Source organism: Bombina bombina, chromosome 4 (genome assembly GCF_027579735.1).
Source record: "Bombina bombina isolate aBomBom1 chromosome 4, aBomBom1.pri, whole genome shotgun sequence".
NCBI classification, from domain to species: Eukaryota; Metazoa; Chordata; class Amphibia; order Anura; family Bombinatoridae; genus Bombina; species Bombina bombina.
Window position 1 is genome coordinate 280,559,509 of NC_069502.1, and position 15,944 is coordinate 280,575,452.

The 15,944-nt window shown below is 36.3% G+C and overlaps 1 protein-coding gene across 1 annotated transcript in view; it reads right to left on the bottom strand.

The window, feature by feature from the left end:
- The window catches only part of CLSTN2 (calsyntenin 2), an 869,931-nt gene that overhangs the window by 129,785 nt on the left and 724,202 nt on the right, over positions 1-15,944 (bottom strand). Inside the window, exon 9 of the mRNA XM_053711602.1 lies at positions 11,427-11,589. Within this exon, the coding sequence (XP_053567577.1) occupies positions 11,427-11,589 (163 nt within the window). The remainder of the gene's footprint in view (positions 1-11,426; positions 11,590-15,944) is intronic.

Here is a 15,944-nt window from a genome sequence, read left to right on the forward strand (position 1 = left end):
AGATGCTACCAAAGTATCTTCCTCTTCAGGTTTCTGGGAAGAAACATTCAGAATATCCACTACTGTGTCAGCAACCTTATTCACAGATTGATTACATTTCCACTTGCGCTTTCCCTGCAGCATGGGAAAAGCATAGAACGCATCAGATACCGCTGATGACATTAGGGAAGCAATGTCTCGCAAGGTAACTCAAGGTGCAGTAATAGAGGAAGCACAGGGCACTGGCTGTATGGATGCTAAATTTTGGGACGCTTGAGGAGAAAGCTGCGGTATATCTATATCTTGAACATTGTCAGAAGACTCCTGAACAGTATGCGCCTTAGACAATGTTGGCTCAGGAAAAAGTCTATCCCTGTAATGTAAAGTTCTCTCAATACATGAGGAACAGAAAGGGATTGGTGGTTCTACATTAGCATCAAAGCATAAGGAACATCTAACATCTTGCAGGGTTTCTTGGGCCATCTTTATTCACCAATAAACAGACAACTGATATTTAATTCAGAAAATATCCCCCAAAATAAAAACAAAAAATGTATTACTGTTCCTTTAAATTTTAAACAGACAAAATAGCTGCTTTATTTTTCTGCTATTAAAGTTACACCTTAGCCCCCAAAATAACATCCAGACAACTCTACACCTCAGCTTAGCGTTGCTGAGGTGCTTATCTGCCTGCCTGCTAACAAAGTAAATTACTTTGTAACTGATCCGGACTCAACTCTATAAACACTGCGGTCCATAACCGCAACACTGCTGAATCTGGGACGCAGCTGAATTTCCCTCTGGAGACACAGGAAGTGACAAACAGGGCCAGAAAAAAAGGCATGCAATAGGAACTCCTGCCGTATCTAACTTTGCCCATTGTGGGCGTAACCTGAAAACTCCCTATCAGCTAAATCAATTATCACAGCCGTCGGGAGTGAAGTATAAAAAACAAATTTACCACCAAGAGCCAGATTCTCCTCGTCCCCAGTGCCTGCTCTGCTGCCCTTAAAAAATATTCCCCTGTCATAGGTGAATATAACTTGCTATCCTTTTTCTCTGCATGTCCCACAAAAACAAAGTTAGCACTTACCTTAATACTTCTGCCAGGCAGCATGGCAGCTCCTTAGGTTTGGGAGGCCAGTTTCCTCACATGGACCTGTGGGTCGAAACAAAGACTGAGTAATCTTACTCAGGCTTGCTTGTTTAGGGCAGCATAAATACATGGGAGGCGCAGTGAGAATTATGTCCCACAAGTTCCCATTACTTTAAAGCCACCACTGCTCTACTGAAGAGACTGATATGGACTACGGCTACACCCTAGAGCAAAACAGAACAATCTTGCACTGCTTAAAAAATAATAAAATCTTGCTTGAAGAATCTTTTCCTAACACTTAAGTTTACCACTTCCTTGCTCTAACGTAGGCAAAGAGAATGACAGGGGTTAGAGGGAAGGGATGTGATATTTAACAGCTTTGCTGTGGTGCTCTTTGCTGCCTCCTGCTTCGCAGGAGTGATATTCCCAATAGTAATTAGATGATCCGTGGACTATGTATCAATGGTCTTGCGGACCTGATCCGACAGTGCGGATCAAGACCACAAGAGCTCGCTGAATGAGGAGAGCAATATGCTCTCCGTATTCAGCATTGCACCAGCAGCTCACAAGAGCTCTGGTGCAACACCGCCCCCTGCAGACTCGGGGCCAATGGGCCGCCAGTAGGGAGGTGTCAATCAACCCGATTGCACTCGATCGGGTTGAATTGTGGCGATTCCTGTTCGCCTGCTCAGAGTAGGCAGACAGGGTTATGGAGCAGTGATATTTAGACCACTGCTTCATAACTGCTGTTTCTTGTGAGTCTGAAGACTCACCAGAAACACGGGCTCACAAGCTCCATACAAAGCTTGATAATTGGGCCTTATCATGTCATTAGAAAGAAATATATTTTATTTACTTTTTTATTTATTTTTTCATATCCATAAAACTTACCTTTCCAACGGTGGGTCTGTAGCTGCTTAGATGCTTGAGATACAGGCTTCTAAGCAGCATGCCCCCTTTCCTTATACTTGTTATTGTAATTTTTAAATAAAGTTGCGCAGTGACGTCATCGCGCGTGATGTCACCACACAAAACGTTAAACCCTGGTGATGCCTGTCACTATACAGGCCCGAACGCCGGAGTAGGAGCGGGTGGGAGCCCCAGATCTCCCTCAAGGTGGGAGAGTGCTAGCGACGACTCTGAGCCGTCGTTAGCACCTGAGTGGGAAACTCTGAGACTGCTCAGAGCCGTCGTTAGCACTCAAGGGGTTAAAGAAATGTTTTGAATAATGTTCCATTATAAGAACCCTGACATATGTATTTTTCATATGTGTCCATTTTTAATGTGGCAATATGGTCACCCTAGCTCAATCTGATTTCTAAGCAGTTGAAGGCCACCTTTTATCTCAGTTTGTGCAGTTATTGTGGAGTCAGCACTGGTTGACTAAAATGCAAGTCTGTCAAGAAAACTGAGATAAGTGGGCAGTCTGCAGAGGCTTAGATACAAGGTAATTACAGAGGTAAAAAGTGTATTAATATAACAGTGCTGGTTATTCAAAACTGAGAAATGGGTAATAAAGGGATGAGTATGTTCTTGAGAACTATGTGTAGAGTTTTAGAGTTTAGAGCAAAAATAGATATTTCAAATACACACAAAGAAACCCCTAAATGAGCAATTTTTTACCATACAAATAATACTCTGCAGCTGGTATAACAAACCTATGGAGACGCATTAACTCGCTAAGGAAAACCAATTTTACAGTATAGGGTCCCTTCCATGTTATACAAATATGCAGAAGGAAATACAATATTTTCCTAACAAAAGAAAACAAATGCTATATTTTTAGTCTGCCAACAATGTACTAGTGCATTTTTATATTTATGAGAAATACAACACTTCTTTGCATTTTCAGTTTACTATAAACCAATGGTTTTCAAACCTGTCCTCAAGTTTCTCCAATAGGCCAGATTTTCAGGATTATCTTGGACAAGAGCTGGTTAAATAACCATGTTAATCTATCAGCGGATTATTTCACCTGTGCTCCAGTTCAGATATACTCAACATGTGGCCTGTTAGGGAGGTCTGAGGACAGGTACCAGTGCTATACACCTATCTTTTTAACTGAAATTTTGCAAGAAAATATTTGTTTATTAGCTTGCGTTTATGACATAATTTAATAGGTTCATAAACAGTGGGCCTGTGGGTGTTACATTTAAGTGAACCTTGCTTTGAATCAATATTGTAGCTCTTCATGAAACTGTTAATCTATCTTATGATAATACAAGTGCTTCAGTACTGAAGTGGTTCTACTGCTTATAAGAAGCTTGTCTGGAGAGGGGGAGGAAGTAACACAATTAAAGGGACATAAAAGCCAAATCAAATAAAATTTTCAAAAATCCATAATTTAAAAGTTTGTATTGTTTTATGATATATTTTATTAGCCACTCATCCCTCAGCAAATATAACAATAGAGCATGTGCATTCTCCTTCAGCAAATATTTAGTTCAGCACGGGGAGTATGTTGTCAGCAAACATATCTATATAGTCAGCCTGTCTCTATCCAACTGCAAGTGAAGTACATGATAAAATAAAAGGTGGCCGGGCTTGCATTGCCTAATATCGAACTATATAATATTGCTAATTTGGCTAAAGTTGTGGTACACTGGTTGGCAGACTCTAATCTTTTTTCCTCTCTGAATATTGAAAACTATATTATTTATCCTTTTTCCCTGAAATATGTTTTACATTGTCCTTATAAAAAAATGCCCTTTAATATTATTGGGTTGGTGTCTATAAAAAATATTATTATAGCATGGCAGAGGTTCTGTGCTCGGCTAGGAATAGATTATTCATTTTCAGAATTCTTGCCTATAATAAGTAATGTTGATTTTATTCCAAGATATAGCCAGGCCATATTTAATGTATTGGCTGAGAAAGGACTTAAATATATACATCAAATAATTTCTGGTGACGATTATATCACTACATTTAAATCTCTCGCTCTACAATTTGATCTTCCTAGAAATAATTTGTTTGCCTATTTTCAGTTAAGACATTATGTAAGAAGTCATAGATGGGATTTGAATCAATGTTATGCATGGTCTGATATCAGGATATGTATACATAAATTTAGGGCTGGCCTCTCTTCTATTTCTCTTATGCATGATATTGTGCTAATCAAACAAAGCTTACTATTTTTTAACAAGACATGTGACTTGTGGTTGCCTTATTTCCCAAACTTAGATATTGAAAAGATTAAATTAAGTTGTACTGTAATACATAAATGCCGAATTTCAACGAGTTGGAAGGAATCACATCTTAAATTGATAAATAATTATTATATAATGCCTTCTAGACTTTCTAGAATTTTCCCTTCTCAAATAACTAGTTGTCCTCGCTGTTCCCATCATAAAGCAGATATATTTTACATGTTACATGTTTTACATGCTGGTATTGCCCTAGAATGGCTCAAATGAGGAAGAAAAATGTGTTCTGGCTAAATAAACATTATAGTTCTAGTTTAATAGAACATATTATCTTTCTTAATATCCAAACTACAGATTCTGCCCTTCAGTCAAATATATTGATTACAATAATTTTACTAATCAGACATGTAATAGTTAAAAATTGGAAAGCAAACACAGTTCCCTCTTTGTCTCTTATTAACAAAGAAGTACAAAACCAAATAATTTTTTAATCTTTCCATACAAAATTTGCAAAGGGAAAAAAAAGTTAAAAAGTTTCTGATAGGCTGGCTACCTATAGTTAAATCATATGCTCTTCATATCCAGAAACGTATACTTTCCCCTTTCTTGAGCTCAGATAGCTTTGCAGAATTGGTGTTACATGATGAATTTCCCGCTTCCTGGATATCTTGCTATAGAGAATTGTTTTAAATATTATGGGATATAGGAGCAAATTAGGTAGTAATGTGTAAGGGGGGGGGGGCAGCAAAATAGACTCACATTGTACAACTGTAACATATGCTGGACATGAATAAAATACTATAATAAAAATAAATAAAAGGTATCACAAAACAATTAAAACTATTAAGAAGCTTTTTAAAAAATGCATGTATAATGCAAACAGATGCTTTTAATTGTATTTAAACTGCTAAAATATGTATTTCAAATCTGTCTTTTATGTCATTTTTAAAGGAACATTGTTCTAAAAAGTACATATCTATTATGAATATGAAAGAGAAACAGTTAAACATGTTGTATTTTCTTTCTGCATGAAAGTACATTTTGTTAAAATGTAAAAGTAAATTAACAGGAAGTGCATGTTTGTGTACAACTGGGGCGCGATCCGATATAGATCGCAGTTTGCGGCGTAAGCGAGGGAACCCGCGTCGCCCACAGTTTCAGCTCGCCACTCGAGCTATCCAATATGCGGCGCCGTCACTTGCTAAAGTGGCGCAAGTCTCACAAACTAGCGATGTCCAGAAATCTGCGTAAGTACAGATTTTTGGAGTCGCCAGTGACTTGCGCCACGTTAGAAACTGCCGGCGCCTATAAAACCTGACTAAAGTCTAAATCACCCGCACTGTCTAACACGCCTCCTAAACATAGCCCGACACGTCTAACCCTCTATCCGCTATCCCCCCTCACTAGCCTAACAATAAAAAAATTATTAACCCCTAAACCGCCGCTCCCCTACCCCGCCGCCAGCTATATTAAATCTATAACCCCCTAAAGTGAGCTCCTAACACCGCCGCCATCTCTATTAAAATTATTAACCCCTAATGTAAGCCCCTTACACCGCCGCCATCTCTATTAAAATTATTAACCCCTAATTTAATCTACCTACCCCGCCGCCAGCTATATTATCTATATTAACCCTAAGTATATTATAGTTAATATAGTTATTACATTATATATATTAACTATATTAACCCTAATTATATTAGGGTTAATATAGTTAATATAGTTACTATAGTATTTATATTAACTATATTAACTCTATCTAACCCTAACACCCCTAACTAAATTTATATTAAATTAATCTAATTCATATTATAAACTAAAATATTCCTATTTAAATCTAAATACTTACCTATAAAATAAACCCTAAGATAGCTACAATATAATTAATAATTACATTGTAGCTATGTTAGGGTTAATATTTATTTTACAGGTAAATTGTTATTTATTTTAACTAGGTATAATAGCTATTAAATAGTTATTAACTATTTAATATCTACCTAGTTAAAATAATTACCCAATTACCTGTAAAATAAATCCTAACCTAAGTTACAAATACACCTACACTATCAATAAATTAAATAAACTACAAATATCTATCTAAAAATACAATTAAATTAACTAAACTAAATTACAAAAAAAACAAAGACTAAATTACAAAAAATAAAAAAAAGATTACTAGATTTTTAAGCTAATTACAACTATTCTAAGCCCCCTAATAAAATAATAAAGCCCCCCAAAATAAAAAAAATTCCCTGCCCTATTCTAAATTAAAAAAAGTTCAAAGCTCTTTACCTTACCAGCCCTTAAAAGGGCCTTTTGTGGGGCATGCCCCAAAGAATTCAGCTCTTTTGCATTTAAAAACATATACAATACCCCCCCCATTACAACCCACCACCCACATACCCCTATTCTAAACCCACCCAAACCCCCCTTAAAAAAGCCTAACACTACCCCCCTGAAGATCTCCCTACCTTGTCTTCACCACACCGGGCCGAACTCCTCATCCGATCCGGGCGATGTCTTGCTCCAAGCGGCAAAGAAGAATTCTTCCTCCGGCGATGTCTTCCTCCAAGCGGCAAAGAAGAATTCTTCCTCCCGGCGACGTCTTCCTCCAAGCGGCAGCAAAGTCTTCTTCCTTCCGGCAGCATCTTCCATGAAGCGACATCTTCAATCTTCAATCCGATTGGTTCAGCCAATCGGATTGAACTTGAATCTGATTGGCTGAGCGAAGAGCGGTGGCGGAGCGAAGAAAGAAGATTGAAGATGCCGCTTCATGGAAGATGCTGCCGGAAGGAAGAAGACTTTGCTGCCGCTTGGAGGAAGACGTCGCCGGGAGGAAGAATTCTTCTTTGCCGCTTGGAGGAAGACATCGCCGGAGGAAGAATTCTTCTTTGCCGCTTGGAGCAAGACATCGCCCGGATCGGATGAGGAGTTTGGCCCGGTGTGGTGAAGACAAGGTAGGGAGATCTTCAGGGGGTAGTGTTAGGCTTTTTTAAGGGGGTTTGGGTGGGTTTAGAATAGGGGTATGTGGGTGGTGGGTTGTAATGGGGGGGGTATTGTATATGTTTTTAAATGCAAAAGAGCTGAATTCTTTGGGGCATGCCCCACAAAAGGCCCTTTTAAGGGATGGTAAGGTAAAGAGCTTTGAACTTTTTTTAATTTAGAATAGGGCAGGGAATTTTTTTTATTTTGGGGGGCTTTATTATTTTATTAGGGGGCTTAGAATAGGTGTAATTAGCTTAAAAATCTTGTAATTTTTTTTATATTTTGTAATTTAGTATTTGTTTGTTTTTGTAATTTAGTTTAGTTAATTTAATTGTATTTTTAGATAGATATTTGTAGTTTATTTAATTTATTGATAGTGTAGGTGTATTTGTAACTTAGGTTAGGATTTATTTTACAGGTAATTGGGTAATTATTTTAACTAGGTAGATATTAAATAGTTAATAACTATTTAATAGCTATTATACCTAGTTAAAATAATTAACAATTTACCTGTAAAATAAATATTAACCCTAACATAGCTACAATGCAATTATTAATTATATTGTAGCTATCTTAGGGTTTATTTTATAGGTAAGTATTTAGATTTAAATAGGAATATTTTAGTTTATAATATGAATTAGATTAATTTAATATAAATTTAGTTAGGGGTGTTAGGGTTAGATAGAGTTAATATAGTTAATATAAATACTATAGTAACTATATTAACTATATTAACCCTAATATAATTAGGGTTAATATAGTTAATATATATAATGTAATAAATATATTAACTATAATATACTTAGGGTTAATATAGATAATATAGCTGGCGGCGGGGTAGGTAGATTAAATTAGGGGTTAATAATTTTAATAGAGATGGCGGCGGTGTAAGAGGCTTACATTAGGGGTTAATAATATTAATATAGCTGGCGGCGGTATAGGGGGATTAGATTAGGGGTTAATAATTTTTATACAGGTGGGGGCGGTGTAAGGGGTCAGATTAGGGGATAGATAAGGTAGATGGCGGCGGTTTTAGGGGCTCACAGTAGGGGGTTAGTTTATGTAGATGGCGGCGGGGTTATTAGGGATTTCGGGGGGGGGATCGCGGTTGACAGGTAGATAGACATTGCGCATGCGTTAGGTGTTAGGTTTTATTTAACAGATCGCTGTTGACAGGTATATAGACATTGCGCATGCGTTAGGTGTTAGGTTTTATTTAGCAGATCGCGGGTGACAGGTAGATAGACATTGCGCATGCCTTAGGTGTTAGGTTTATTTTCTAGCTAGTTTAGGGAGTTACGGGGCTCCAATAGTCAGCGTAAGGCTTCTTACGGCTGCTTTTTGTGGCGAGGTGAAAATGGAGTAAGATTTCTCCATTTTCGCCACGTAAGTCCTTACGCTGCATATTGGATACCAAACTGCGCTGGTTTGGTATACCTGCCTATGGCCCAAAAAACTACGGGCGACGGCAGAAATATATACGGGCGTAACTTCTAGGTTACGCCGTATATGTGATACCAAACCAGCGTAAATATTGGCGTCGCCGGCTTTTGCGGGCGATGATTTTTATCGGATCGACCCCCTGATATTTAGGAATCCATTGCTCACTGGCTAATACGGACAATTGCCATAATAAATAATGGTTTATTCAGCACAGGAAAATATTTTTTTCAAAAAGGAAACACTGTAATGCATTTTTTAAATATAATAGATGAAAGAATGAAAAGCTTAGAATACAATGTCCCTTTAACTAGTAAGCAGAACCGGTATTAAAGGGATACTAAATCCAATTTTTTACTTTAATGATTCAGAACATGTAATTTTAAGCAACTTTCTAACTTACTCCTATTATCAAATTGTATTTGTTCTCTTGCTATCTTTATTTAAAAATCAGGAATGTAAAGCTTAGTAGCCGGCCCATTTTTGGGTCAGAACCTGGGTTTATGCTTGCTTATTGGTGGCTAAATGTAGCCACCAATTATCAAGCACTATCCATGGTGCTGAACCTAAAATGGGCCCTCTACTAAGCTTTACATTTCTGCTTTTTAAATAAAGATAGCAAGAGAATGTAGAAAAATTGATAATATAAATAAAATAGAAAGTTGCTTAAAATTGCATTCTCTATCTGATTCATGAAATAAAATTTTTTGGACATAGCTATGCCTCTTTATGACAAATACCAATTTCATTTGCAGCTGAAGTACTAATTAAGGGAAACATTTCCAATACACTACCCTCCCAAAAGCATTTAAACACATGCAATGTAGTATTTCATGATTGGAATTGCTGGCACAGCATCTTGATTTGAACCATAATGACCCCTACTAAGACATCTTTGGAACTGCAATACATACTGAGGGTGAGACCAAAACATCACATATTGTTCACTGAATTTAGCTCTTTTTTTGCAGGAGGAAAGTGATGCTATACTGACTATAATCTATCATTATTTGGTGGAAAGCCTAAACAGGAAAGTGCCGTGCACTAAAGTTGCTGAGGGAGTCGGAACACTACTAAGCTGTGTGGCAGTGACTTAAAATGATGGTAAACTCTGATATTTTAAAAGTAGTAATTTAAAAATACATTAGATTTTATTGCAACCTTCATTCACTAGTTGGTACTTTTTATCGTGTATACACAACAAAAACATGTAGCTATATAAATGATATGCAGTGTGAAACTATTAATTGGTCTATAGCATTGCGTATGTGATAGAAAGCACTAGCAATAGGTCTACGCCAATAGAGTCCTGCAAATACAGTCTACATAATAACGGTATGTCTACATACACGAGTTTTGACTTGGGACAGCACGATAGTAGATAGTGAAGGGAGTGGGCATGTGAACGTTACTATCACCTGGTTGGGCACACTGTATGAGGGTGTGATCACCCAGTGCCCAATCGGTGAGGAGGCTGGGGGCTTTAAGCATGTATATGTGTAACCATTTTTAGCTTGGCTAGGAGTAAGGCGAAAGCCAAAACGCGTCAGCCTAAGTGTTAGAAAGCAATTAATTTATTTAATACCCTGTATTTACCCCGGGGAATGCTTCACCTACAACACGTTTTGTTGTAAATTTAGTTTCCAATAAATTCACTTAAGCTTGCATTTGACTCTGGGCTCCTCGTATTTCTCTTTGTTTATCATTTACCAGTGGTCGGAGTGAGCACGGAGCTTTACAAGCAGGGCTGCAGAGGTCAGCACACTATACCGGAAGCACTTGGAGGACCGGAGACACGGAACACCATGCTTGAGTGGTGCACAGGAGCACACACCGAAGCAGATCCTGGAAGGTCACATCCCTACGGACAGAGCAAACAGGATGCCGCTCCAGAAGGTTTAATCTGTGACACCAGAGGATCAGAGGTATATGCCAGGATTTACATTGGTAACCATGCTTGTTTTGGATGTTATCCGAGTACATTTTTCCAGGGGTCTTACTCCTCCGCAAAAACGCACAGGGAGAGGTGGGAGGGACACCTCCCCAGGGCTTGTGAACAGTGCTTCTTGATATATATTTTGATATATCAGGTTTGGTTTGTACGTAGGAGTTCTGCAGTGACTCCTCACATACCACTGTGTAGTACACACTAGTTCATCATCAACAGTAGTCACCCCACATAGACTTTTCCCTCTAATTGTTTCCCTGTAATAAAACCCCTGTAGGAGTAATATAAAATTTGGAAATTTATGAGGGTCCTGTAGGCTTAAAAACACTTGTGTTCAATTAGTTCATATGAGAATTCACATTAGAATTTTTTCTACATGATTCAGATAGAGCATGCAATTTTAAGCAATTTTATAATTTACTCCTATTATCAATTTTTCTTTGTTCTTTTGCTATCTTTATTTGAAAAAGAATGCGTCTAAGCTTTTTTTTTTTTTGGTTCAGAACAGAACACTGGACAGCACTTTTATTGGTGGATGAATGTATCCACAAATCATCAAGAACAACCCAAGTTGTTCACCAAAAATGGTCCGGAATCTAAACTTACATTCTTGCATTTCAAATAAAGATACCAAGAGAATGAAGAAAATTTGATAATAGGAGTAAATTAGAAAGTTGCTTGAATTTTCACGCTCTATCTGAATCACAAAAGAAAAAGTTTGGGTTTAGTGTCCCTTTAAGTATTTACCAGATATAACAGAAGCCAGGCCTTAGGTTGGACCAACTTGCTTTAGAATGACTAAATCAGATATTAAATTATTTAAATGCATTACCTTGCCAGCAAGCACCTACAGTCAGTTGCATTGCGATATGTGATGGGTGAATGGGCCAATCATTCGTCACCAGATACGGCTCATAAGTTGTTCCATCCATGTATAATGAGACCAGTGGGAAGTCTATGTTAATAACATAATAGTGCCATTCCTTGTCACAGATCTGTAAGAAAAGAAACACACAATTTCATTACATTTGTAGTGGTAAAAAGAGATAAAGTAGGAATCTTAATGTTTAAAAATTGTAACATTAAAGGGACAGTCTAGACCCAATACTTTACTTATTGTTACATACCAGACAAGCATCATGCAATGGATTCCACATCTATAAGCTTGTAAGAAGTACATGAAATGTTAAATAATCATTTGTTAGCACCTGAAGATGGCCCCAAAGATCCGCCCACAGTTTTCTTCATGTCATTCAGCTGTTTTCTTGTATGACAGTTTAGCAGTGCATGTTTAATATTTTTAAGTTAGCTATTTCAAATTGCACATGCACAAATCAGCATGTGAGAGTAGAAAAACTTATTTAAAGGGACAGTCTACAATATAATTTTTATTGTTTTAAAAGATAGATAATCCCTTTATTACCCATTCCCCAGTTTTGCATAACATACATAGTTATATAAATATACTTTTTGCCTCTGTGATTACCTTGTATCTAACAACTTTCTTCCAGCCCCCTGATCACATGACTGTGACTGTTTATTATCTATTGACTTGCATTTAGTATTGCCTTGTGCTAACTCTTAAATAACTCCCTGTGCATTAACACAGTGTTATCTATATGACCCACATGAACTTATCAGTCTCTTGTTGTGAAAAGGAATTTAAAAAACATTTGATAAGAGGCAGCCCTCGAGGGCTTATAAATTAGCATATGAGCCAACCTAGGTTTTGTTTCAAATAAGAATACCAAGAGAACAAAGCAAATTTGATTATAAAAGTACAATGTTGATTAAAATTACAAGTCCTAACTGAATAATGAAAGTTTAATTTTGACTAGACTGTCCCTTTAAGAGAGTCGATCGTGATTAGAGAAAATGAACATAGCAAAATATACACACAATAGGTGGGTGGAGCTTGCTGGCAATCTTTGGCTCCTAGCAAATTAAATGTTTTGTGTACTTCTTACAAACTTATTGATGTGGGATCCATTGCAGGATGCTTTTCTTGTAAGTAACAATAAGTAATCAAAATGATATATTAGGTCTAGTATGCCCCTTTTACTAAATATTGGTCTATTCTGTAAGTGTAAGCATAATAGATTGTGAAATATCTGAAAAAAGCAATACAACATTCATACTGATTCCAACACATATAATTGTCAAAATAAATAGATACATTTGTCTATTGAACAAATCTTAAATAACACAAAAAATAACACAATTATCTTGTCACTTTTTTCTCTCATGATCTAATTATATTAATGTGTTTCAAATCAATATTATGCTATTTAGATATTTTACTTTTCTAATTGATAACCCTTTTTAGCTTTATTTCACTATATAAGAAATAATTTACGTACATATATGTATATATAAAGCATATAATGAAATATGGTTACAGGCTACAGCAGAAAGTCTCAGAAAATATAATTTAAAATATACTTAAAGGGACAGTAAACCTTAAAAATAATGTTATATTATTCTGCACATAGTGCAGAATTATATAACATTATTTAAGTGCTATAGTTATAAATGCCTTTTTTACCTTTTAATATGTTAAAAATATGGCGCTTTTACAGACCCGCTCTCTGCTCTCTGCTGAGCGGGTCTGTTATATTTAGTCAGCGCATCGGGCCAGCTGTATAGTCACAGCCCGGCCCGACCGCGCCATAAGACTAAGTGCAGCTCGCTCCTGTCACAGACCCGCCGGGCTGTGACTATACAGCTGGCCCGATGCGCTGACTAAATATAACAGACCCGCTCAGCAGAGAGCAGAGAGCGGGTCTGTAAAAGCGCCATATTTTTAACATATTAAAAGGTAAAAAAGGCTATTATAACTATAGCACTTAAATAATGTTATATAATTCTGCACTATGTGCAGAATTATATAACATTATTTTTAAGGTTTACTGTCCCTTTAAGAAAAAAATATCAGAAAATAAAAGTTAACTCATTTCAACATAACACGTTCTTATTTGTATTGCGCTTTTTAAATACATCTTTTAACATAGCACAATGAAATTAATGATGTCAATCAATCTAAGTCACATTTACTATATTTCTTTTTTTATTTTTAGACTCGTAATTCTGTGTGTGGCTGTTTGAGTGGTTTATTGAACTTAAGGGACATTCAAGTGACAAACCTAAATTCAGATAGAGCATAAAATGTAAACAACTTTCAAATATACATATAAAGCTGCTCTTTATATCCTTTGATTAAAGAGCAGTAATGCACTACTGGGAGATAACACATCAGGTGAGCCAATGATAGGATGCATATACAGTATGTGCAGCAACCTATAAGCTATTAACTTCCAGCAGTGCATTTCTGCTCCTGAGCCTACCTAGGTATTATTTTCAAAAAAGGATACCAGGATAGCAAAGTAAATTAGTTAATAAAAGTAAATTGGAAAGATGTTTAAAATGACATTCTCTATATCAATCATGAAAGTGTAATCGTGGTTTTACTGTTCCTTTAAACATAACAAATTTCTATTAAACTTGTGCATGGCGGACAAATTTGGTTCGGATCGATTCGGATGTTTTCGAATTTCGGTTTGGATCGATTTGAATTCGGAAAAATTTGAATGCATTTGTTTCGGAATCGTTTCGGATTCATTCGGATTCGAATAAATTCGGCTGGATTCGGTTCGGTTCGATTCGGAAATTTGGAATTTCGCTATGTGTTAGGTGGGATGTGCTGTGTATTAGACTAGTATTATGTACTGTATATTAGGTGTAGTAGAGTGATATAACCTAATATAATGTACAATACTAGTGTAATCCATGGCCATCCGAATCTACCGAATAAATCCGAACTAATTTGGATTTATTCGGTAGATTCGGTACTACCGTAATTCGGAAATTCGAATCGATCCAAATCTAATAAATTTTGGCCAAATTTCGATTCATTCTGAATCGAAACGCACATGTCTAATTTCTATTCCACATAAGAAAGATCACTATTTAAAGATGTGAAATATATGTAGGCATGGAAAAAGAGTATATCAAAGTTGTTTATTTTTATTTTGAACTAACAGGAAGTTCATGACCTTACACAGATGGTCTGTGGGTTAGAAGTGGACCGGCTTACAAGGAGGCCTATTGGTGGACAGCAGCAACATAAAACATAACTTGTCCCTCTACGGAAAAATATCAATCAGACAGTGTTTAATATCTCTTATTATAGTAAACAAACAATTATTACTATATAATTTACAATAATACCAAACTAATAATCAAGGGTTTAATATTAAAGATCTATTTCTATCATCTAAATATGTCTTTGGAAAAACTCTTGGTTTCCTAGGAACTAGTAACTACAGACCATTCACCTGTCTAATTTGCAAAACAAGATCTGGTACAAAACGAACAATGAGCAGTGATACTGAAAAGTATTGCAAAGTGAACAATGACTCTGATTTGTGATTTCTAGAGGTAAGAGTCAGAGTCACAAATCAGTTTTAGACAGAAAAGGGACATGAATGTCAGAAGACAGAGATACAGTCACAAATCATTGTCAGCCTGACATGTAATGTCATTCTTCATTTGACTCTCGTATCTAGCTGTCACAAATTACAGTCTTGTCACATTTCATAATAAAACTGAGTTTTTAAGTGTGACACTGACACCTGGCAATCATAAATGAAACTGAAGAGGATATGAGTTCTAATTCCATTGCATGCTAATGTCATACTATGGACACTGCACATCTGAACTCCCCTTTTCTACAATACTTTAATACACCAACTTTACTTCAGCCATCTCTAATTTGAAAATTATTTGCTGCCAGAATTTTAAAAGAACAGTCAAGTCAAAATTACACTTTCATGATTCAGATAGGGCTGCAATTTTAAACAACTTTCCAATTTACTTTTATCATCAAATTTGCTTTGTTCTCTTTGTAATTTTTTTAAAGCTAAACCTAAGTAAGCTCATATGCTAATTACTAAGCCCTTGAAGGCTGCCTCTTATCTATGTGTATTTTGACAGGTTTTTTTACAGTTAGACAGTGCTAGCTCATGTTAACCACATAGATAACATTGTGCTTACTCCTGTGGAGTTATTTATGAGTCAGCACTAATTGGCTAAAATGCAAGTCCCTCAAAAGAACTGAAATAGGGGGTCAGTTTGCAGAGACTTGGATACAAGGTAATCACAGAGGTAATAAGTGTATTAATATAACCATGTTGGTTATGCAAAATTTGGGAATGGATAATAAAGGGGCTATCTATCTTTTTAAACAATGTTCATTCTTGAGTAGACTGTCCCTTTAACAATGTTTTATTAGAGTCAATTCTGTTATGTCTCTATTACCAACATCATACATCTTCCACACTTTACATGTTGT